This window comes from Poecilia reticulata, chromosome 12 (assembly GCF_904066995.2).
Source record: "Poecilia reticulata chromosome 12, P_reticulata-male-v2, whole genome shotgun sequence".
Lineage (NCBI taxonomy): Eukaryota > Metazoa > Chordata > Actinopteri > Cyprinodontiformes > Poeciliidae > Poecilia > Poecilia reticulata.
The window spans coordinates 19,881,499-19,906,345 of NC_088841.1; the positions used below are offsets into that span (position 1 = coordinate 19,881,499).

Consider the following 24,847-nt stretch of genomic DNA (forward strand, 5'->3'; position numbering starts at 1 on the left):
ACTGTCTGCGGGCTCAGTTTCCTACTTTCGGCTCAGTGTTTCATGACGAGCACGAAATATGGATTTTAAAGATCAACTGGAATCACCCATAATTTCATTTCATTATTTCATTTTGTCCTTGCGGTGTGTGTTTCCAGCTTGATTCTGAAAACAGTTTTAATTGGTCATCTGAGAATATTTTAACCTTCTGCAGACATTTCTCCAAACTCAGACCGACAAGTCTCTGATGATTTCTTTTTTCTTGACATTCTTGTTGGTATACTTATGAAATTTAATAGGTTGTAGTTTAATCAAGAGCACTGATCACAGCCAATTAAATTCTAACCATTTTTGCTCTTTGCTGGTCATATCGTATCTTCCACACAGACTAACAGCTCTGCGCCTGAACAGGATTATAAACTGATACTTTCAGACTTAATGCTGTAAGGAAAAAAAATTGGATTATTTTACTGTTTGCATTCCTGTACAATAAATGCGAGACCCACCAAAGTGCAGTGCAGTGCTTGCAGCTCAGACATTCCACACAGCAGCAGGTTTCTGAGATGTGGCTAATGAGATAGTAATAATTCCTGACTTTCAGACAGCATGGAGGTATGACGCGAAGGAGTTTGATTGAATGAGGTAGGTCTGCAAGGGTAGGAGGTCTGTTCTCATTACCATAGGCATCCTTCACATCGACTTGTCTCCGTAATTATTATGTATATTTAATCCCCACTTTGTGCTCTCCACCTGAGTGTCCCCTGCTGTTCTAAGCAGAGATGGATGTGAAATATACAGAGAAGTTGAACTTTTAGTGCAGAGAGGAATCACTGGAAATTAAATCTGTTTACTAAGCAAACGCCCCGATAAGGATTTTCTGATCAACTGATCAAAGTTGTTTAAAATTACACAATTAGCCAATATAGGATCCAATATAGGAACCCAGCAGTTAAGTCGTTTCCACTTTATTGTAACTTTGGCCATCTTAATACACACACCAGTGACCTTCTGGACATTACCACATCGTTTTTCTTTTTTTGACAGTGACAGATTTTTGGCCCAGCTTATGTTTTCAAAAGAGCCAAAAAACTAGAGTACTAAAACATTCCAACAATGTGTCACGTAAAACAGACATAACTTTACAATGTGTGTTTTAAGCATAAAATACGCACGGCTACTATGGTCATTAAACTCACATCTTGATCCAGCTTACAATATTCCAAGAAGACCAGCTTGTAAATTTGATAAGCTCACAGCAGCATGTTTTCCTTCTGTTTTGATATGACTAGTTGATAATTTGGCTCGTAACATATTTTCATAATTCAGTCAATTATATGCAGATAAAACTCTAAAGGTTTTATAATTTAATGACTAATTTTTTTGCTGCACTTTGAACAGGTCACCATCAGATAGGACGCTGTGGCGGTCAGTACAGTCTCACCTTTTCTGTGACACAATAAGGGATGAAAAACATTGCTTGAAAATACTATATTTGTTAGATCAACACCAAAATGTGAACAATCTAAAAACGCCATTTCTGAGCCCATACACAAAACATAACTTGGCTAACCCTGATATAAAATTACTTTGACAATTTGGAGTTGTCTTTAACTGAGGACTTTAAAAAATAAAAAGGAAATTACAACAGAGGAAAAACTGGCAGACATGAATTATATAAGTCCTTTAAAAAAGGAGCAATATTAGTAGAGAGGAGAGTCTTCTGACTTACCTCCTCTCACTATTTCCAACAATACTCTGACGTCAGCATCAGATTATTTTCTCAACTCCCTCAGATAATTGCCTTCCAAGAGATTGACCATTCTATTTAGTTCCTGATTAAAAATGGGTCCCTTAACTGCCACTTGGATGTTAATTGATGTCACTCATTCGCAGGCTGATAATTTGACCAATGGGGCATTTAAGTTTGGAAAATTGGCTCTCGGCTGGAACTGCCATCATGTATTTTTAGTGTGAATGAATGTGAGATTATATGGTCCATATTTTATTCATAATGACACTCCAGAGTTCAGCGTGATTTCTAGCATGAACGGTTTCGGTAACATTTCCAGTACATTTATGGTCTGGTGTTTAAAGTTCAAACAGGAGAAGTAGTGGGGAAGAGGAAGAGGATCCTTGCTTGGTAAAAAGCAGTTGTCGTCATTTATAGTAAATGACAAAAAACAGTTTTTTGTTTGTTTAAAGGAAAGGAAAAAACACAACACAATCTACCTCTCTAATGTAGCTTAAAGTTTTAATGAGCCCAAATGTAAATCAAAACAAAATACTGAAGTAAAAACAAATAATTATGCCAAATCTATGCAAAGTTATGCCGATGTAGAGGGGGGTTATCTGAAATCAACTTGGTAAAATAAACTAAACTGGTAGGAATATAAAATTGTCATCTAAATTGTTCATTTTACTGACATAGAGCTGCACAAAGTAAAGTTTGCAAGACAAGGACATTACCTTTTCTCAGGCTTGGTAACAGATGGTAGCTTGTCATCGATGAAGACAGAGTTAAGGGCTCTGTGTAATCTCTGGAAAACAATCAACACATCATGTTATGAATTTTAACACTTAAATGTTTTGTCTTACAAACAGCATGTTCAACAGATTAGAATATTTCAGTAACTCAGTTCATTGAGTGAAAAACGCATATATGGAGAGATGGATTACACACAAAGACTAATGTCTTCAAACTTCAAGATATAAAGAAAAAATAATATATAAATATGTTCTTGCAGGTTCCAACAAGAAGGACCTTAGCAATACAATGAAGTCTAAAAGTACCTACACAGCTACATCAACCAAATATGTAGCTTTAAAAACAGTAAAACTTCTAAAAGTTAAACTTTTGTGTGCTTTTATACATTTAAAAGGGTAAAGAAAAAGCAACAAACACTTTAAAAAACAAGTCAGTTGTACTACAGTAGCAGCTGTACGACTGCATGTTAGCATTATATAATTATTCTTAATTATACGTTATTTAATTGGAAACCTAAAGAACTTACAAAGGTGTGATGTATGCTAAGCAAACGCACAACTAAATAATTAACAGTGAAATTAAGTGGCCTACTTTCGAAACAAACCTCTGAGGCACAACAGTATTATATCTTAATTTTTCTACTTTAAAATTTAATTTTCTTTTGCAGACAGCAGTTTTGCTCTCAAAGGCCTTTTCTAAGATACCCTGAGAAATCTTCTCCTGGTAATTGTGAAATAGTCTCGCTAATGTTTCCGTTAACTTTTTTTTTGGTTCAGTTCAGTGAGTCGGTACCTGACTGGTGTGCAGCCAGTATTTGGAGCGTGGCTCCTTGACCCTCGGGATCACTAGCTTGTACACAATGTGTTCCGCTATCGTGGTCAGGAGAGATAAGGCCACGCCTACACACAGCATCACAAACAGACCAGAGAAATGCTTTATGCCCATCTGCAGTGTCTGGAGAAAGAGAGGGAGATGTAGAGAAAGGAAGTTGGTGAAAGACGGAACCAAGCAGGAGACTTCAGAGCAGAATGAAGACACATATCAATTGCAAGCTGATAGTTTACAGGAAGGGCATACAATGTGACAACTATCAAGAAAAAAAAAAAAAAACGACAACTCTACAAGCTTTCTCAGTTTTCTCTTTGCCCAAAGCATCCAAGACTTTCTGGTGATAGTCCAGGACAATAAGACACTGATGTTACTTGTTATGTTCGTCTCTCATCATTATTTTGGATAAAAATAAGCTTAATTTTCAATTTGTTATGGAATCTGGTTTACTTATTCAACAAAAGGATAAAGGAAAACAAAAAAGCTCATTCACTTCTACTAAGAATATTACACAGAACCATCATCCACTAATGTTTTACCTTATTGGCTCTCATATAGTCTGAGCCACTTACAAGACTGAATCTATTGAAATTTCAATTTCATCACAAACCTCAATGTTTGGCAATCCGCATTTAAGGTGTTGGACGTTTCACAATGAACCACCTGTTGCAGTTCCTGCAGCTCTGCTCGCATTCTCGTAAGAAAACTATTTACTGCTGAGCATGAAGTAGCTTGTGATATGGGGCCAGCTACAGTGATTACATTATAAAGTCCAAAATACGTGATGGATTAGATTCATCACTGCAGTATGTTAACTTGGCCAGCTACCTCTGATGAAACGTCGCAGAGTGGAAGCCCACGGTTCTGCGAAAGTTGGACAGGACGGACATTACTGGTAGGTGATTGCTGGGGAAGAAAATCTCTCAGGAAATGTTGTTCAAAAAGCAAATTATTTATTGAGCCCTGGGTTTATGTTGTTGGGACAGAAGAAGAGCAGTTTTAGCAAAAAAAAAAAAAAAAAAAAAACTGTGACCAAGCTTGTTGTGTTAGAGAAGATACCAAGGAGGAGTAACATCATTCATCATTTTAAATAACGATGACCTCATCAAACCTTTCTGAATCTGCTCCTTAGGATAAAATAATATTGCATAATGCATCACTGTGCATTCCATATATACAATATATTTATATTTCTAATAGTGTGATCATGTTTCTCAATTAAGATTTGAGACAAATTTCTTTGTATTTTAATGTCCTGCGTTAAACTCATCTTTCATCATCCGCTTTCTCCAAATTTATTGAAAACCTTCCTAATTAAATAATATTTAATTTATTGCTCTAGAATAATCTCTTTTGGAGAGTCTGAGGGCTGGATGAGTGATTCATTAGATTTTTTCCCCCCCTTTTTGTAGCGTTTTAGAATCTCCAGGCTTAATAAAAAAAATGTACAATACATAAATAAATAGAAAATGCTGAGTAGGACTAAACCGCGCCAGGCTGCTCGGTAATTCACCCTGCTTATATCCCATTAATTTCCTGCTGATGTTGTCAGGCTCTCGTTTCTAGTGTATGAAAGGTAACGCAGGTAACACAGAATCTACCTTTACTCTGTATTTTGCAAAATGTATCTGCCATTTTGAATCAATCAGTGTATCCTCATGTGATCTCTGCAAGGTACCTGTGTGGAAAAAGTTGTGATATCAAGCGACGGACAGATAAAGGAGAAAAAAATACATATTATCCGAGCAGCTGTCTCTGCTCCAACTTTGCGGAGGCTAGGTTGTGATGCTGAAAAATGAAATGCACCCGGGGCAATTTAAATGTCTGCTACAGAAGATAGAATCTACAGCACATCTCAGTGGCTACGCACTAGAAAATGGCTCACTTTGGCAATATACCATTTCTCCTACTGATATGACCCTACTGAATTATTTACATTCAGGCTGCATATGTATTGAGGTTATGCTGTCTTTTGCAGACAGGCTTTTTTTTTTTTTTTATTAATTTGATGAAATCATTAACAGCAGAACTAAAGCTGACCGTCATTCACTTCAAAACATACAATCATGCAGACAAAATAATGACAAAGTTCCCCTGTGTGCACTTTCACCGAGTCAGGAGCAATTTTGGAAAACTACATCGATGTAACTGGTTGGAAAGATGGCCTGGTTGACAATGGATAACTGCTTGGAAATTGCAAAATAGCACAGACCACGGAGCATTGATTGCTTAGAGGGACATAGGTAGTTTGACAGCAGGAGAGTCAGAGGCCAGTGTCTCAATTAGAGAAGAGCAATTACTGTATAAGGAGGCTGTGGAGAGCAAGGAATGGGTTTTCAGAGTTGGACCAGAAAGCTGGTGAGACCACAAACCAAATCCCCTGTGTCGAACGACCCAGAATGGAAACATTTCTGTTTATTCGTGGGGCTTGCAATAGTATTCACAATGATATTAAAACCAATAAATACTCAATGTGTCTAATTGAGTATTTATGTTCAAAATGAGGGGCCAATTGTGAAGAGAAAGGAGAAGAATGTGTGATTTTTATGTTTTATAGATACGCCTCTACATGTGGGATGCAGTGAAGGATTTGACATAGATCCTTAATTATATATAGGTCTGGGGTTTGACTGAGTCGCTTTAACACCATTGGATTGTTTATGGTGAGCCTCTATAATGTTGCAATGGCTTTCTACTTTAAAAAAAAGAAAAAAAAGGGAGATTTGTGCATGACCAACTGTTGCTATGCCAGCAGATTCTCTCCCTCTCAGCTGTGGATCTCTGCAGCTCCTTCAGGGAAACCTCAGGCTGATTAATGTTCTCCTTGCTTAGCAGCCAGTTTACCAGGACAGCTATGTCTTTGTGCAAGTGTTGTTCCATAACATTTCCATTTTTCCACGACCGAATGAACCTGTAATATATTTAAAGCTTCAACATAACTTTATACCTGACTTGTCTAGTGTGTATCTTATTCCTTGATGCGGCTTCTTCACTAATGTTCTCCAAATAATGTGAGTTCTTTACATAACAGTGACACTGATTAACTTGTTTTTTTTTTTTTAATTAATGAATTTTGGATTTTATAAATTATTTACAGCTATGATGCATAATTACATTTTATGAATCAACACACAATAGTGCATGACTACAAATTACAATACATTGAAGTTTGTGCTTGTGGCATAAGAAAATGTGCAAAAGTTTGACGAATATGAAGGCCACTAAAGTGACAATATTGTATTTTATACACCCTGAAAAGTTTATCTTAGTGTTAAATTGTTCCTTTGCTGTTTGTGTGAGATAAACAGCAGCACATAAACTCCATTCACTCAACACCTTCACACTCACCTCAGTCACAGCAAAGCTGCGCTTTCCGCAGGGCACAACCTTGTACCATTTGTCATGCAGCATGTCCATGAACCCATCGGATTTGTACTGACTAACAAGCTCCGAGAAGTTGGAGGTCAGCGGCGAGTTCTGAGGGAGGCCTATGCCGTATCCTGCCCGTGGCGACACAGAAACAAAGCAGTCTCGTTAATTGTTCTACTTTTTTTAGGTGTAAAACATATAGCAAACATGCGTTTCACTTGTTTTGAGACGACTCATAAATAACTTCAGTGTTCGTCCACGGGTCTCAGCAAGCCAGGGAAAGTGTGACAAATTCTGCAACAGCCAATTACAAAAGTACCCTGGTTGCACTGATTGATTTGAATTGTATCCTGAAGGCTTAAGGGTGCATTAAGTAATTAACAACAGCACTGGAATCTGGGGCTGTGGTGGCCTGTAATGGAAGCAGGCGCCATGGGAACATTTCCACAGCGGGAGGAAGAGGATGGCTAAATGGACCAGAGATTAACGGTGGACAGTGGAGATTGTAAGCTTTTGAAAGCCAAAAAGATTAACTACTGTGCATATGTTGAGTGATTGATATTGTTAAATGTAGGAGTGTTTGAAGTGAAAACTGCTGTTTGTTTAAAGCCCATACCGGTATGAAATGAAATTAAATCAATATATCAAGAGTTAAAATGAGTCTGTCGGTTAATAACAAACACATAATTTATTCAAATTAAATAAATAGTATGTCTCATTTTTTGAATAAGAGTGATTTTAATTATTCACCTAGGGAAAAGTCAGAAATGAAATGGGATTTCCTTTTGCTCTGCTCGACTGATTTGACAACAGAAAACAATCAAAATTGTGTCCCAAGATGAGCAGTAAGATTTGTCTTTTTACTGATCCTGACAACTTGCATGGATGCAGACATGACTCAGTGGACAAGAGGTCATCTTTTAATTGGAAACAAAATGGGTTTGGTTGGTGGTAAAAGTGTCTTTGGGAACCTGTATTTTCTTTCTATCTAATATTTTAATATGCGCTCTTTCAGTAAATGCTCAAATACGAACATCATTCGAGAATAATTTGGAGTTATATTCAACATAAAAGTCTGCAAATATATGTATCCACAGCGGAGCTCCACTGTAGATGTGTGCAATTCTGACGTGTTGCAACTAACCCTCATTTTCTGATTTCATTATCATTACTGTTGCTTACTAAACAAAAACAAGCAATTGTAAAGCTCACAGCATTCAGATATTACCTTCTATGGCAAAAGGTTTCCCCACTGTGAGTGTTTTACAGTCGGCATCTATGGAAACCTCGTAGTCCAGCAGGGCTTTATCCATAATGAACGCATCCAGTTTCTGTGGGTCAGCCCTGCAATAAGACAGACAGAGGACTATAGAGGAGTCACCATCATCCCTTATCCTACTAATTAGCATTTCAGTTACATTTTGCTCCGGGAGGCTAACGGTTACGTGCGTCTTAGTTGTGCTGTGAAAGGTGAGGCAAGAGTTTATCTTGTTCTTCCAATGAGAATTATTCAGAGGAGCATTTCAAATGTGAGGCAGCAAGCTGCAATGGGAAACGTATACCAACAAGCACTTTCTACGTTATATCACAGCAGCCATTGTAAAATTGTGTTAGATGTCATTGTGAGTCGTTCTTAACCAGCACACGAGAAACAAATACATACTCATGATGCAAGCTAAACAGTTCCTTATCTTATAAAAGTTTCACCAAAAGTAAGCAAGGTTTGATTGTCTAAAAGGAATTTGCACCAGCTGATGGTTTGTCTGTTTCTTCCAGGGGTGTCCACTTTACGCTGCAACACTTTAAGCTCTAGTCCTCTCATCTGAGAAACGTGGGGATTAGGGAAGTGAGGAACGAGATCTGGCATAATCGTTTTATGTTCCGAGTAGATTTTTTCTTGGAAAACCTAAACCCAGTTTTTCCACAGAAAAGACGACAAAAATGTATATAGGTATTCTATCCTGGTTATATTTTTATACACAGTCAGTGGCTAGCTTTTAAAATAAAGTAATGACAGAAATTAACAAAAAGAAACTGTTTTTTTCCCCCTCCAAACCCACCAGAGAGCGGAAAGCTGACAGCAAAAGAATCACAACAATGGCCTCTTAACTACACTGATAGGAAAGCATCTGTAGTGCACACAACGCGTCCCAGCACTCATCTACCACAGCAAGCTGTACTAATTAAACCAGAGTGTTGACACAAATTGTGCAAGCACTCCTCAGGCTAAAGAGCAAACACTGTGTGGTATTGTTGTGCAAAGCATTATCAAAACTAAGTGTGGAATGTCACATTGCAGACGAGGTTTTCAGACGTCGCTGCAATATAGTAAATTACTGGTCTTCAAAATCATGTGATGTTTTTATCTTTGGGGGTTTTTGTCAAAGAAATTAACACATTTACTAAAATATCCATCAGCTTAGGCTAACTAACTTTTAAAGCTATATTTCATATTTAAAACATGATTTCTGGATAATATCTTTTATCTGAATGTGAGCAGCTTTTTTCCCCTCAGGGATCTTTTGTGTTTAAATCTTCCAAAATGTAATTTATCTCTATATGCAGTGCTGAAGGTGAGTGTTAAAATATATTTGTTAGAAATGTTTGTATTGCCTAAAGGTCTCATGGAGTGGCCTTGCATTTTTTTCCCCCCAGAACTTTGTTGACCACCGGCCAATAAAATCAATGTCTGTCTCCAAGTTCGACCAGTTTATTTAGATTCTTCACAAATACATTAAAATGAGTTGAGATGTTGAAGCTTCAGTCAGGCCTTCAGAAATTTCAACTATCAAATAATGAAATAGACTTTTCAAACTTGATTGCATGTTTTATTTTTTTAATCAAGGGCATCATTTGAAATCCTGCTCTATCCCCAACTCACTGTTGCCGGCTCATTATACTGATTTGAAATATATTGAGACTTTTAGCCTTCATCTTAAATCCAATTTTTTTTTTTTTTTGTTAATGAAGCCACTAACTTTCAAACAAGATGGAAAAACACGTCTCCTTTTCTGAAACATCCTCTTTTCAGGATAAGGGAAACTGGTGACAGAACATGTTTTTGTGTTGCTGCATGAAAAATATCACAGGATTGGCGCTGCGAATGATGTTAGACGGTCATATTTATTAAATGTGTATAATTAGAATGTATATATTAAAATATATGTGTTTCGACTAGACTCGCTTGTCAGATTAAAAGAACCTGGTAGGAACTTTTTTATTATTATTTTTGCTTATTTTGGTTTTTTTTGGCTTTGCAGTTTAGCTCTTTTGTTATCAGCTGAATAATGTACAGAACTGAGAATAAAACTGGGCCAAAAATGAATCTATGAGGGACACCAGAAGTGAACTCCTCACTCAGTCAGGCTAGGACGTTTTGAATATTTGGCTGGGTGGTCATTTAAATTCATATGACATATTAAAACAGGAGTTGGCAAATTAATTCTGAAAGATTGATTTTTATTTTTATATTATGTTAAATTAAGATAATCTTCAACAAATTTCTATCCTATTAATATAGCCATACACGCATCAGTCATTAAAACCAACTCAAGGTCATTTTCACTTGAATCAGTGATGAAAGAGCTCTCTGTTGAAAAAGAAACATGCGATTATACTATTACTCAACCTCGTGTAACCTTGGTGTAGTAGCTTTTCTGTAGTTAATGTTTCTCATGAGGAAATATGCTTTTGCTAAAACATTCCAGCATGAATCCTATTATATGCTTCTGTTGGAAGTTTGCACGCTTCCTGTACGGCTGAGTTTTCTTTCCAAACGTCTGCTTCCTTTGCCTTTATTCCAAACGTCTTTTAATTGTTCTGTGAAGGGTTTTGCTGATGTAAAGTTATTTTTCCTCACAGTTATTACACTAGACAGTGGTATTATGCTAGAACTCTAAAAAAGCATAATGAAGTCACCAATGTAATATGCCTCATCCCTGGCTGACTGCACCTTAACACAATGGTTCGTTCTGCAGCCCACTTGTGACGTGATGACAAGCTGTAATTCTCAAAAGAGGACATTAGTCCTGTGACACTGCAAAATATATATACATATACATATTAATAAATAAGTGGAAAAATAAATCTCTTTTCATCCTTGTAAATTGTGTCCTTGCCATGGCCTGTGTTGCAGCTGCCTTTTCCCACTATATTCAGCCATGCTCCACAGGGATGCCAGCTGAATGTTGAAGCAGCTTAGGATGACAGCAGTGGCAGGGTAAAGAGTAGGGTGGGTACTGAATACAAACAGACAAGCTTGTGGTGGGAAATGACAGTGATAGGGTTGAAATATTTTCCCCTTCCCCCCCCTCCTTCATAAATGTTGACATTCCTTAGGCGAGCATGCCTCTTTTATCAGAGACGATATCGTATTCAGATTTGCAGAAATGACACAAAGAGATAGCTGGGTCAACATTATGAAAGACGACATCAGAATATGGATCCGGCTTTTATGTGTGCCTGCATGATACACTGTAATACACCCTCTTTACGATCTGTTGTCTTACTTTAGATGATGTATGCCATCTGGTGTTGCTGGAACATTGTATCTTCTCATATACTCATGCATCTCAGGGAAACTCTTCTTGACGTAGTCCTCTGCACTGCTTTCTCTCACTGTAGCAAAGCGGAATCCCTGAGAGGGATGGTGCAACTGCAGAGGCGAAGAAAGAAACCAAAATTTCACCTTTACGATAATTTTTACTTAAATAAATTATCATTCTTCAGTTTGAAGTGATTTATTTATTTATTTATTTTTTTCGTTTTAGCCATCTTGGTGTTCTGGTTTATACTCCAACATAATCTTTGGCAAAAATAAAGAAATATAAGCCCTGGAAAACCAGACTTGTCTAACAAAACAACTACTTAACTATTTAAGGTGTTCTCTTTTACCTTTGGATCATGTATCCCTGACAGCTGCTCATAGGTTTTCTCCCCGACCATGACCGCAGCCAAGTTAGCAGTGTAGGTGGACAGACAGAAGAGGCAAAAGATTGCCCAGAGGTTCATCAGCAGGCGACCAGTCCAGCACTTGGGGGGTTTGATGGCCACTGTTCTCCCGAAGAGAATAGCGTAACAGACGTTGAGGGCCGAGGAGAAAGAGAAGACGCGGTCACGATTGCGTCCGCGAGGGGTCATTCCAAAGGGGCTGTGCCACTCGTACAGGGTGAGGAAGATGGCGGTGACGTGGAGGGAGACGAAGATGCCGAGCCACATGGACCAATGGAGGGGCCACATGAAGGCGCCAATGGGTGCAGCTGTGTCACGGGTACGAACCTGCACAGGACAGGTGCAGAAAACTTTAGAACTGGGATGGCTGAATCGTAAGAGTTGCTATCATTTTGGTGCTAAATTCCCTAGTTCAATTAATGTTCTGTTTTTTCATCCCCACTTAAAATTGTAAAAGTTTTGACATTCCTTATGATGAAAAAAAAAAACTTAAAACATCCATCCATCCACCCTTGTCCCTTAGTGGGGTTGGGAGGGTTGCTGGTGCCCATCTCCAGCTAACGTTTCGGGCGAGAGGCGGGGTCACCCTGGACAGGTCGCCAGTCTATCCCAGGGCAAACTGAAAACATATTAACTTTTAATAGAAAATCAACATTGGTGACGATGCTGTGTTGTATATCAGGTGTATTGTTTGAGGCAGCCTGTTGGAAACTTTGTTATAATCCTGATAGCTCAAGACTGTGTGTAGGGTCTTAAAAATATTGAAACGCTAATATCCTGGTATTATTGAGTAATACCGCATCAAAATGAATCAGAGAAGGAACAGCCATTCTCACCATCCACAGACAGTATCTAATAGTGATTTCTGTCAAATTTTTTTTATATCTTAGAAAATAAAATTAGGTTTTACTTAAAAGTTTGGAAATGCTTCAAATTAAATTAGATATTTTCACAAAAGTTCCAAATCTGGGTAAGATCCCTTTTACAACCAGTAAATTTTTTTCTACCTACATGGAAAATTGCTTATAACTATGTACTTTATACAGACCCAACTAAAAATAAAGCCATTGTAAGCAACGGCTAAAAGGAAAACAAATCAGTGTACTCTGCTCTAGTACTCTGTAGAACTGTCAACCCAAACAAAGCTGAAGTTTTACCTCTCCAGTTACACCGCAGGGGGCAGAAAGAAGAGTGATCACCACCATCACTGTGTCTGTCTGTCGGTGAGAATAGCTACAGTAATTGTAGTAATAGAGTTCCCCCACAAAGCTGTACGCTCACCAGTCCAACCCTATACGGGGAATTGCATTAGTGTCCAATAACGTGAGACTTGCTGTAATAAAGCCCTGCTGTATTGACAGTGACCACCAGAATACCAAGCAGAGAGAATTTAAGGGAGGACAATGACACGCAGTGAAAAAGATAGGCTAAAGAGAGACTGAAATAAAGAGTAAGAACTGGGATTTAACAGGCGATCAAAAAGTAGTGAGAGTGAGAAGGACAGTACTGACCAGAATCCCCAGGCTGGTGGAGAAGAAGGGTGATGTAAAGTCAATGACTTGACTTCTGGCTGAATTAATGCTGAATGACGTCACCGCCAGGTGGGCGGCACCACTTAGCAGATCGCCCACCAGTCCCGTCCAGCGCCCGTTCTTGTACCCTCCATACTTCCCGTCACCAACAATGTACAGGTCAAAAGTAAAGCCAATGTCCTCCGCCAGCTTTTCCAGCAGGTCAATGCAGTAACCGTAGCAACATTTCTTCAGTTCTGTAGGAACAGATCCATTATGTCCTGCGAGTTTCTGGAAAAGTCCTTTCAAAACCGAGGTCTCGTTGGTAAGTGGGTCCAAGCACAGCTGGCCCGCTGGACACATCCCGTCTCCATCCACCTCACGGGTAAACACAAAGGGATGCTCCACCAGCGTCACCACTCGCACGTGCAACCGCGCAGATCGGCGCCAGTCTCCTCCGCTACCAGAGCCATGATGGCTTGGCCAAGCCCCCTGGTCCATTAGAACTCTCCCTCTGCGCCAGCGACCCAGACGGGTCCAGGTTGGCTGGCCAAGAGGGTCCAGCTGGAGAGACCAGATGTAGTGATGGGCCTCTGAGATGATATTCTGACTTTGGCTTTCTTTGGATATAAAACCACTTTGGCCCTCAAATGAGGTGTTGGCCAGAAATCTAAAGAAAAAAGAGAAGAAAGGGTGAAAAATTACAAGAGACAAACAAGAAAAATGTGAAAAAAGGATAAACGAGGATAAAAAATATTTTTTTTATCTTACTTGACACAAAAATATAAAATAAACTTCATACTAAATATTCCCTACAGCTGTACATGTGGGTACATTATGTACAAACATATGGCAAACCATAGAACCAAATACATTCTTATTGAATACATGAAACTTTTCATCTTTCATGTTACCAGAGTAGTTAAGTAGTTTTTTTTTCAGAATCCAGTGTTAAAGCAGGAAAGAAACACCATGGCATATAATGGTGACATGAAAGGCCAAAGACACATTGCTTCATTTATTTGTGTGCTTTTACAAACAAAAATCAGAAAAGTATTTTTATGGCAATCGCTCCTACTCTGTTACCTCTAAATAAAACCAAGTGCCACCAATTGTTTTAAGAAGAAGCTTAAGTTGAAAGCAGAGTAAGTAAAGCTGTTCCTTTAAAAACTTTAGTGAGCAAAGAGTTTCATGAAGACCAAGCAACACGCTAGACAGGTCAGGGACGAAGCAGTCTGCCTGTGGGAACTCAGTGGCACGCTGCAACAGGAATCCAGATCAACTCGTTCTGTGGGTGGAACCAGAATACGTTCTGTGCACTTTACCTCTTCATTATCACGAACAGCTGAAACTAATCAGTGAACCCAAATATCTGCATGTTTGTCCATCACCACAACGATACATTATTAAGTGTCATGTTTTAAGACATGGTACAAAAAAAATGGCACCACTACAAATATACAGACATGGCAGTAGAATAGAAAAGAGAATTAATCTGAGATGCAGCCAAGAGGCCTATGGTACCTCTAGAAGAGCTACAGAGATCAACAACTCAGCTGTCAACAAAGATTATGCATTCCGGTAATCTGGTCATTATGGAAAAGAGGCAAAATAAGTATTATTATTATACATCATGGGGCAAAATGAAAAGGTTAAAATGAAGGCATATTCATGTGTCAAAAATGTCTGTTCACCGATGTTCTCCATATAATTTGACGGAACTAGAGCAATATTGGGCAAAGAATAAAAAAAGGCTGATAGAGGTACAAGTGCCTCAAATACTTTAGCAAAATATCAGCATGGTTTGCTTTTCAGATTTGTATTTAAAAAAAAAAAATCTTGAAAGCTATGAATCGTTTTCTTTCTGCTTTACAATTATGTCCTAATTAGTGTCTCCTTTAGAATGTCTATAGCTTAGATTTGAGTAAATTACTAGTTTCTACTTGGTTCTATGCAAACAATGCTGGGCCCTGGTAGCCTCAGTAGCTTAGTGAAGTGCTTGAAGTGTTTTTTTTGTGTGAGTTTGTGAGTGGGACTGCACACGACAAGAGCATGGTTCAGCGGTCAAGCCATCTCTTGAACTGAGGCATGCCAGCTGTCTGAGAATGTCAGATACCAAGGCAGATGCAGACACTTGCACCCAAACAGAGGAAAATACCCACACCTGCCCACTGAGTTGTATAAGCTTGGATGTTTGAAAAAAAAATAAAATGTTGAATTTACTGTGAGCAGGTTGACATGCCCCTCCTCTGGCATGCCCTCGGGAGGTACTGATGTAGCTGATGTGACCTTTTCCAAAATATATCTTTTCTGTCACCTTGCTCAATGGAAAAAACATCCTTTCCCAACTACATGTTGAGCTTCACAGTTGTTTAACAGGTACTAAGCCAACCTGACAACTCCCCTGCTCTGTTTTAAGGTCATTGTTTTTACTTCAGCCATCAGTGAAGAGCCGCGTTTCCGACTGCACACAGCGGAAACAAAACACCTTTTACACGTTCCTGAAGTGGAGTGCAATGTTTTTATAACTGCTGAAGTTAATGTGTTTTTTCTTTCTTTTTTTTTTTTTTCTTTTTTTTATGAAAGACACCTACAACCTACATTTAAATACTGAAACCTGAAGGTTAGTGCCAGGATGTTTGAGCAGACATAGAGAAAGAAAAGGCAAGGATGCAGCGATACAAAGCTAATAGAATACTGCAGATCTCAGAGACATACCGGACAGCTGGCCCTGACGCTGACCGCCCTTGCTCGTTTGTGAATCATTCGATTTTTTTCATATTGAAAACACATGCAGTGGTAAAATGACATACAAATTTCCACTGTGTCTAAGTCTCAATGGCTCTTTTGTGCTGTGAGTAAAAAAAGCAAAGCATAGGCTGTCATTAAATAGGCTGATAGCAGAAGTGGAAATGGAAAAAATTACTTGTTCCATTCACACCATATTCACATTTCTATCGCTAGGATTTTTTATTTATTTATTTTTTTTAACCAAAAAGACCTTATAGCGTAATATATAATATAAACCATCACTAGTAATTTTAAGAGAAAGCTTTGCGTTGTAGGATACTGTAAATATTGAGCTGGAAATAATGACAACTATGTTTATAAGAGTCAAAAAAATGCCCTTAAACCTAAAAACACTTCTCCAGGTATCAGAAAATGAATGTATTGGCATCATGGTGAGAGTTTGTTTTCCTGCCATTGGGTTTGGTGGAGACAGCAAAGAAGGAGGAGGAGGACCAGCTCTCCTGAACCATCAACTAGACGATTACAAGTTTGAGAAAAAGAAGCATGATCTCCAACACGTGTCACAGCAGGTGCTTTAGATTGGAAAGGCTAAGGTAGCATTAAGTTTTTGAACGGCCCCAACCTTGAATCTTTTAAAAATCCAGATGACGTGGCAGAAAATAAACCCAATTTAAATGAGCTGGGAACAAATATTCCTCTAGAATTATAGCAGGACAAAACTACAAAACTATCTGGTTTCTCTGCAACCAAAATCTGCAATAAACTCAAACGTTTCCATCATGTTTGTTTATAATCATAGTTGATGACATTCAGGTTCATGATGAGAATATATGAACCTCGGACCAACATTGAACATTGTGTAACTTAAAAAAAAAAAAAGCTTTCTACACTGGTTCATTTGTCAGAAAATGAAGCAAAAATAAAAGTTTAAGAAAAATTACTTGACAATGACTGGAGTGAGATTGGATGCTTTGGTAAATGTCACCTTCCTTTGCTTTAGCTTGAACTGATACATTATTTTTTTCACTGTCAGCTTGAAATCAAACTAAAAGTAGGAATGTTTTATAAAAAGTCTGTGTTTCTTTTATCAAAAGTAATAAATGGGTCTTTTATTTTTGTTGCTGCATAAGTCATTGTTTATAATTTATCATTTATGTTAAAAACCCAGTACATATTTTGCAACTTCATAGTGTGTCACTTAGTCGCAGTTTATCAGAGGAATAGTTTGGATTTGTCACAGTAAGGTTCTATAGTATTTACTATCTACATTTATTATTTTTCTTTACAACACGATAGAAAAAAAAAAGCCCAATAGGAAGTCATATTTATGAATCTGTGTAATTATGTTAGTGCCTGTGTGTCTTTAAATAGAAATGCTCAATTAAACTCCAGTCGTTGGCCAGTTTCCTGATCAAACTGTGGTCTGAAAGTTAGTGCACTCTGACCTTAAAACTTATGCAACTCAGCTGGAGTGTTACTAACCCTTAAGCTAAGATCAAATAAAGCCTTTCATTACTTTTATAGAAGCTGGGATGCTTATGTTCAGTAGTCAGTGGAAAGAATTTACCACGTCAAACTGACAAAACTCGAAGTTTAAAAATGACGAGAGGATTAAGCACAATGCTTGGTTTGCCGCCTCCTCCCTCCCTTTCCTGGCTGAACAAAACCAGCCCAGACATGTTTGCGTAACACTTTGTTCCCTCCTATTCAGATCTACAAGCAGAATGATGGGTGTAACCACTGAGATTCACTGCAGCGACAAGTTTTTAGATCAGAGTCCAAACCAATTCTTGCTCATAGGAAGTCAAAACTTCGTCGTTGCTCATGAGACGGGAAAATGGCACAGAAAGGACTTCAGCTAGACGAGGACAAATATTCTTGTTCCATCTGTTTGGATCTGCTGAAGGACCCCGTGACAATACCCTGCGGACACAGCTACTGTATGAGCTGCATCAGAACCCACTGGGATGAAGAGGATCACAGGAACATCTACAGCTGCCCCCAGTGCAGGGAGGCGTTCAAAAAGAAGCCTGTTTTGAAGAAAAGCACAATCTTAGCGGATTTAGTGGAGGATCTCAAGAAAACTGGAGTCCGAGCTGATCCGGATGACCACTGCTATGCCAGACCAGGAGATGTGGCTTGTGATGTTTGCACTCAAAGGAAGTTGAAGGCTGTTAAGTTTTGTTTAACCTGTCCCGCGGCTTACTGCGAGTATCACCTCCAACCTCACTACGACGCTCCGCCTTTACAGAAGCACAAGTTGGTGGACCCTTCCAAGAAGCTCCAGGAGAACATCTGCCCTCATCACGGTGAGGCGATGGAGATGCAGGGTACCTGCTTTCTCTGCTTGATGGATGAAAATAAAGACCAGAAAAAAGGATCAGCTGCAGCAGAAACGTCTGGGAAGCAGAAGAAGCTTCTGGTGAGACGACAGCAAATCCAGAAGGGAATCTGGGATCGGGAGAAAGAAATGAAGCTGCTTCGGCAGGAGGTGGAGGCCATCAATGCTTCAGCCGATAAAGCAGCGGAGAACAGCGAGAAGATCTTCACCGAGCTGATCCGTCTCGCCTCGAAAAGAAGCGCTGACGTGCAGCAGCAGATTAGATCCCAACAGGACAACGAAGTGAGTCGAGTCAGAGAGCTTCAGGAGAAGCTGGAGCGAGAGATCACTGAGCTGAAGAAGAAAGACGCTGAGCTGGAGAAGCTCTCAAACTCAGATCACAACCGGCTTCTCCTCAACTACCCCTCACTGTCAATACCAAGGGATGCGACACACTCATCCAGCATCAAGATCCGTCCTCTGAGGTACTTTGAAGATGTGACAACAGCTGTGTCAGAGCTCAGAGATAAACTACAGAGCGTCCTGAGAGACACATGGACAGACATCTCAGACGCAGTCGCTGAAGTGGACGTTTTGCTGTCAGAACCAGAACCAAAGACTAGAGCTGGATTCTTAAAATATTCGCAGGAAATTGCTCTGGATCCAAACACGGCAAACAGGCATTTATTATTATCTGACGGGAACAGAAAAGCAACGTTGCTGAAAGAGAAGCAGCTTTATTCTGACCATCCAGACCGATTCACCGGCTGGCTCCAGATCCTGAGCAGAGAGAGCTTGACTGGACGCTGCTACTGGGAAGTGGAGTGGAAAGGGAGGCGAGTTGACATTGCGGCTTCATACAAGTCAATCAGCAGAGCAGGAAACTTAGATGAATGCGAGTTTCGATCTAACTGCAAATCTTGGTCCTTGTATTGTGACAGAAACGGTTACACATTTTGGCACAACAGGATGAAGAGTCCAGTTTCAGGTCCCGCTTCCTCCAGAGTCGGAGTGTACCTGGACCACAGAGCAGGAACTCTGTCGTTCTACAGCGTCTCTGGAACCATGACTCTCCTCCACAGAGTCCAGGCTGCATTCGCTGAGCCGCTCCTCGCCGGAGTTGGGTTTTATAAGGACGGGATTTCTGCTGAGTTGATGAAACTGAAATAGTCCAAAGGGATTTGAGCTCATTATTGTGCCATTTCTTTGTGTCACTCCTCTGAGATGAACTCTTTAGGGTGCAATGTGACTATTGTTTTTTGTGGTTTTATGTTGTTGGAGTTTGTTTAGGTGTCGTTCTGTGTTGCTTCTAGATCATCCCAGCCATGAAGGATATTTATCCAGCTATTCCCTAACCACACATTCTTACATGATTCACTTCTAGCCAGTAAAATTGTAAAGTGATGACATTTAAAGCAGAGGAGTCCTGGTGGGACTCTAAGCTGGAGTATGACGCCTGGCTGAATCATCTCTTGCACAGCAACCTTAAATCAATGTCATGCCCCACATGTTCTTGCCTCATGTGTCACCTAAACATATTCCAACTCATGTTAATATTCCTTAATAAGCAAGAAAGAAGTTGGACATTCAAAACATTACATGCTTCAGAAAAGCCTCAAAACTGCTTTCTCCTGACACCAGAATTATGGGGGGAAAAAGAAATCGCTGCTCCTTTTCTAGTCACACATAAGCATCTGCCAAGCGCGTTGTTTCTTCTTAAACCAATCCTGCCTGAAGCAAACTGTTTTACTTACACTGGCTCAGGAACAAACACCTCTGAGAAGACATTTATCCTGCAGCATTTTCTATCTTTACAGGCCATCAGGCTGGCAGATCGATGTAATGCCCCTTTCTATTGTGGGTGCGATTCCCTCTAGCAGAACTTATGTAAACGTAGATCATCTCTGGTATAGTGAAGTTTGCAGTGAAATATTTTAGAGAATTTTAAGAAAAGAATCCTCTTGTCCAACAGGAGGCGCCAAAGAGGCTGATGATAACTGAAGGATTTCAAAACAGGACTTGTGCTAAATTTCTACATGTGACAATAACCTCCTGCACTCGCTACATGCCAAGATAAAAACAAATATATATATATATATATATATAATGACAACATCCTGACAAAAATATTCTAAAACCTTAGTATTGGCGTGTATTATAGTGAGAAAAAGTAAAAATTTAGGCCACAGTGAAATATGGTGGTGGCAGCATCATTCTCCTTTTTTTCAGCTGGAACTGTGTTTTTGTCAAAGTGAATTAAGTTAACATGTAACATGTCAACAGACCCCCAGACAAGAAGTCAAACACGGAAATGAATCAAGAGAGTCTTGTCTGTACATATCCAACGAGGATGTTGAACCTTTGGTTTCCAGTCTGTTTTAAAATTTTTTCTTTGTAAGTGGGAATAAATGTGATTTTTTTTTTATTTATTCAATTGTTCTGGATAAACGTCATATTAAAGGTCAAATAAGCTTTGAAAGTCTTGACTTATGACAATTTGTTTTTACGCCATAAACACCTGCCAGCAAATTTACAAGGTTTACACGTTCTAAAACCGGCAAATAAAAACGTAAATTGAGAGGCGATGAAATTGTCGTTAAGTGGGAAAATATTCATCTTTGAAGCAGCATTTCTAAAATACTTTCATTGATCAGATAAATATATAAATGGTAAGAGAAATATTCAGACTCCTGAAACTGCAGGAAAAAAAAAATCTGATTTTGGGATCGGTTTTGAACCCCAATAAACTGACTCAGAGCCTTCAGGTGTTGAATGTTTTAACCTATAAACATCACTCAATATGTCTGCAAACTGTAATTTGTAGGACAGACGTCATATTTTAACATGAAGTCAGTATTTTAACATGTTTTTTATGTTTTCTCCAAGTGTCAAGTTGAGTGACTCTGCTGAAATTTTGCCCAGGACATGCAGTTCTTAAACACACGATCATTATAGTTGTCTGGCGTATAAGGAGCCTTTCGAGCAGATGTATTTTTGCTATGAGTCAGCTGCAGAAATATGCCAAGAGCATTTGTCATTTTAGCTGACACATTCAGGGATTGCTAATCAGAAATGAGAGGCCTGTTTTCTATACCTCTGCTTGAAATAAATAAAGCCATGTTTCCAATAAAGACTACATATTTGGAGGGTTGGATGTGCCTGGCTTATTATAGTATCATTGAATTTGCTACTCCAACATAAAAAAAAAAAAGATTTTGATGAAAGAACAAAAATGTGATCCTTTTCAGAGCCTGGCAGCTTATTACAAAACATAATTGTCACAGTAATGGCCCAGCCCTTTGTTTTGCCGCTATTGTTTCTGTATATGTTCTCCCAGCTGGTTGTTTTGGTCCTCTGTTTGTGATCTTTGCAGCAGTTGGCGTGTGAGTGTGTGCACCAGTATGGATGTGGCAATTTGTCTCACTCTTTCCAGTCGAAATTGTGGGACTTGTCAACTGTTCCAAACATATTCTACGTCAACTCAAGTCTCTTTCCTTTGCTGTGGATTTTTCTCACCAATGTAGTTAGAATTGCAAGGACTTTTTGTTAACTACCTGATCTAGCAAGCCTTATGCAGCAGCACCTTACCAGCCAAGTCTCCCAGCTCGCCTCGCTCTGCACCACACCCCCAGCTTCTTCCTCCAACTTGCCATCAGTCTGGCCCTGGCAGTGTGGTTTCCCTGTTTCAGGCAGCCTGGAGATTCTCTGCCAACACAGCACCTTGCTGCTTACTTTACCTTCCCTGAGCTGCTGCCTTGCTTTGCTGCCCATCAGGATTAAGCTTCTGATCAACAGCAAACCTGGTCAAATCTTCAAACTGCAAGCTTTTGAATTCACACAACTAAACCTTACCTGCCATATCTTCTGTGCAGGTAGATACATATACACTGCTTCTGTTTTTTTTTTTTTTTTTGTTTTGTTTTTTGACAGAGCAACAGATAATAATGGGATATGTTTTTGGAAGAGTATGAAGTGTTTACCTCCTAAAAAGCATCCCAATGAAGAACTATTAAGATAGTTAGACACATTAAGGTCGGCTGTGAGCTATTGGTGATAGATGGACACAGCTTCTTGAGAGCTCAACGGACTAAAAGTGAAAACATGTTTTGGCACAACTGTAGTAGAATGTTAATACATAGGATTTTGGATTACAGAAAATTAGGCTTTTTTGCCTGGAGAACTCGAGTGGATAAGGTTGGTGATCGATCGATATTAGATAAATAAAGTCCAAAATAACCTTGAAAATAAGATGGAGAATTATTCCAGCTGAGCCCTAAGGAGGTCAGTGTTAGATACTGTGATAGGAAATGCAATAATTTTCTACTGTAGCTTCATAACGTTTATGACGAGACATAATTTCAAGTATGAGCGCCACATGTAATAACACTCATTCAGTGTTGAATTGAATAAACACACACACACACGCATGCGCGCACGCACACACGCACACACACACACACACACACGCACACACACACGCACACACACACACACACCTACGCACGCACGCACACACACACACATATATATATAAAACCTGAAATGTAAAATTGTAAACAACTAAGAAGGATTTATTAATGTGTTTTTCAGTACATCAACAGTAATATTCACAAATTTTTTCGGCTTGTGAAAAAGTTGCATCAAATGGCTTTTTGATGCCATTTGTGTATCTCGACTAATTCATCTTCCTAATCATTGACTGTGACGCTGCCATTTTTTTTTTTACTTTTTTTTTCTGAAAGAAGCATAATTACGTGATTGTGCAACAAAAGGGCATTCTGTGCCTGCACAATACAGATTACCACCCTTTTAATATTCCCAAACAGAGGAGTTTAGTGATGACTGGGATTTTTCTGTTTTGTTCTGGTGACACCTTTTAAATTTGCTCCATTACAGATCATTCTGCATGTGCTCAGGCGTTCATCGGTACAGTTAAGGGCTGAGCAGCCGATATTCTCCATACTGCATGTGTACCGTCACAACCCTAGTTAACATTTTTCTAAGGAGCTCCTCCAATTCTGACAACAGCGGTGATCTAATAGCAAATGATAATAGAATTATACCAGAATCTTGTTGTTAAAGATTACTTTGTAACGTATGGATTATGTGCAACTTGTTAAGGAATATTTAACAAAATATTAGTGGGAAAATGATTTAAACAGAAACTGATTAAATGCATCCTTCAGTTACCAAACATGAATAAAAACAACATGCTAGCTTCTGACCAGACTCGCACAGATTACTGAACAATAAAAAAAAAAATGCCGCAGTAACTCTGAATTCCTGTAAATCATCTCATTGCAGTGAAATTTGTGTTGAGAATTGTCAACTGTCCCTTCTGATTTATTATCTTCACATAATGTTAAGTGATGTGGCTTGAAAGAATTTCCCCACAGGACCGAGTGAGTGAATGACAAAAGGCGCAGCTTTCAGAGTGCTCAGTGAAAGCACTGCAGTGATCCAGGGGAGGGTGATGGCGGTGAGGAAACGGGACGGGTGGGTGTTCTCTAAGAAGTGACTGAAATGGTGAAGAGTTTATCTGCATAATAATAGTGCCTTGATCTTTCTCTAAAGCTCGAGGACGCAAATGAAATGATGAATGGAAATTAAGGAAACAAAGGAAGTCGGCTACAGTAACCGTTTAGCATGTCAAATGAAATCCTTGTAGTTTATCAGTTCCGCCATCGCGAGTTATTTCTCCAACGTTGTTTGCGTTTGTTTCATTGTTTATTAATGCTAAACAAATATGTCAAGCGTTAAAGGCAGTTATGAGAAAAACTAGAAATATTCCCGTTGCACAAATTACAGTCGTAATGTGGAAAGAGCAGAGACGCTTCTTACGACAGACAAATACGCTTTACTGTTACCAAATTTAATTACTTGAAAATAAGACTCAACCCAGTATGAAGACTGTTAAACTGTAAAGTACTCTTGTTCGTATGTGGTGAAAAAAATACAGATAAATTACGCTTCCTTTTCTCTAATGAGAAATATCAATAAAGCTCTGTTATATTATGCATCATTTATCATTCATTCTTGTGTCAGCACATTGTATTGGTTTATCTATTGAGACGCCTTAGGTTATCGACCGTAAGAGAGAGTCGGGTGGCAACTGAATAGAGCTACGCATTTACAGTCTCGGTAAAAAGTTGTAGAGTGCAAAAAGCTGAAACGGAAGCATGTTAATATTTTCATCTAAAGTTAACGTGGAGAACGCATGCATGTATTATTCTGTAACACTTCAACTAAACTGCCAATGTCCAGCTTTTACCAAGCAACATGAATCATAACTGTCAAGCAGTTCTACTGCACGCCATGTGTAGCCTAAAAAAATGAGCTGGAGTAAGACATACTAAATATGTCACTGAACAATTTGAGAGGGAGCAACTCTTTATATTCCACAGCTGAGTTTTCAACCTTCTCTGCCAAATAAATCAAAATCCTTCTGCAATTAAATATCTCTCCACATCTAGCCTCACCTTGCAACCGTCACAATGATGAGATGAGCCTAATGCCAAACTGTCTCATTCTTGCAAGTTTTCATTATTATTATTTTTTTATCAGTACATACAATACTTAATATAGTGCCTATTAACAGTCATCTCTGGTTGTTTTTATATTCATTAAAAAATAATTTTATATTACACATTTTAT

At 38.9% G+C, this 24,847-nt stretch overlaps 2 protein-coding genes across 2 annotated transcripts in view; one reads left to right on the top strand and one right to left on the bottom strand.

Annotated features, from left to right (window-relative positions):
* The window catches only part of grin3a (glutamate receptor, ionotropic, N-methyl-D-aspartate 3A), a 39,488-nt gene that overhangs the window by 6,223 nt on the left and 8,418 nt on the right, over positions 1-24,847 (bottom strand). Inside the window, exons 2-8 of the mRNA XM_081613193.1 lie at positions 13,123-13,792; positions 11,555-11,938; positions 11,170-11,315; positions 7,890-8,005; positions 6,641-6,792; positions 3,257-3,418; positions 2,446-2,516 (exon numbers count right to left, since the gene is read on the bottom strand). Of these exons, the coding sequence (XP_081469319.1) occupies positions 2,446-2,516; positions 3,257-3,418; positions 6,641-6,792; positions 7,890-8,005; positions 11,170-11,315; positions 11,555-11,938; positions 13,123-13,792 (1,701 nt within the window). The remainder of the gene's footprint in view (positions 1-2,445; positions 2,517-3,256; positions 3,419-6,640; positions 6,793-7,889; positions 8,006-11,169; positions 11,316-11,554; positions 11,939-13,122; positions 13,793-24,847) is intronic.
* On the top strand, positions 14,244-23,660 carry LOC103473549 (tripartite motif-containing protein 16-like). Its single transcript, XM_008423866.3, has one exon. The coding sequence runs from the start codon at positions 17,711-17,713 to the stop codon at positions 19,361-19,363; it is 1,653 nt and encodes a 550-aa protein (XP_008422088.2). The 5' UTR covers positions 14,244-17,710; the 3' UTR covers positions 19,364-23,660.

What these genes read in the sequence shown, in the direction of transcription:
- LOC103473549 (XM_008423866.3), top strand. Translation starts at nt 17,711, where the DNA reads ATGGCACAGAAAGGACTTCAGCTAGACGAGGACAAATATTCTTGTTCC.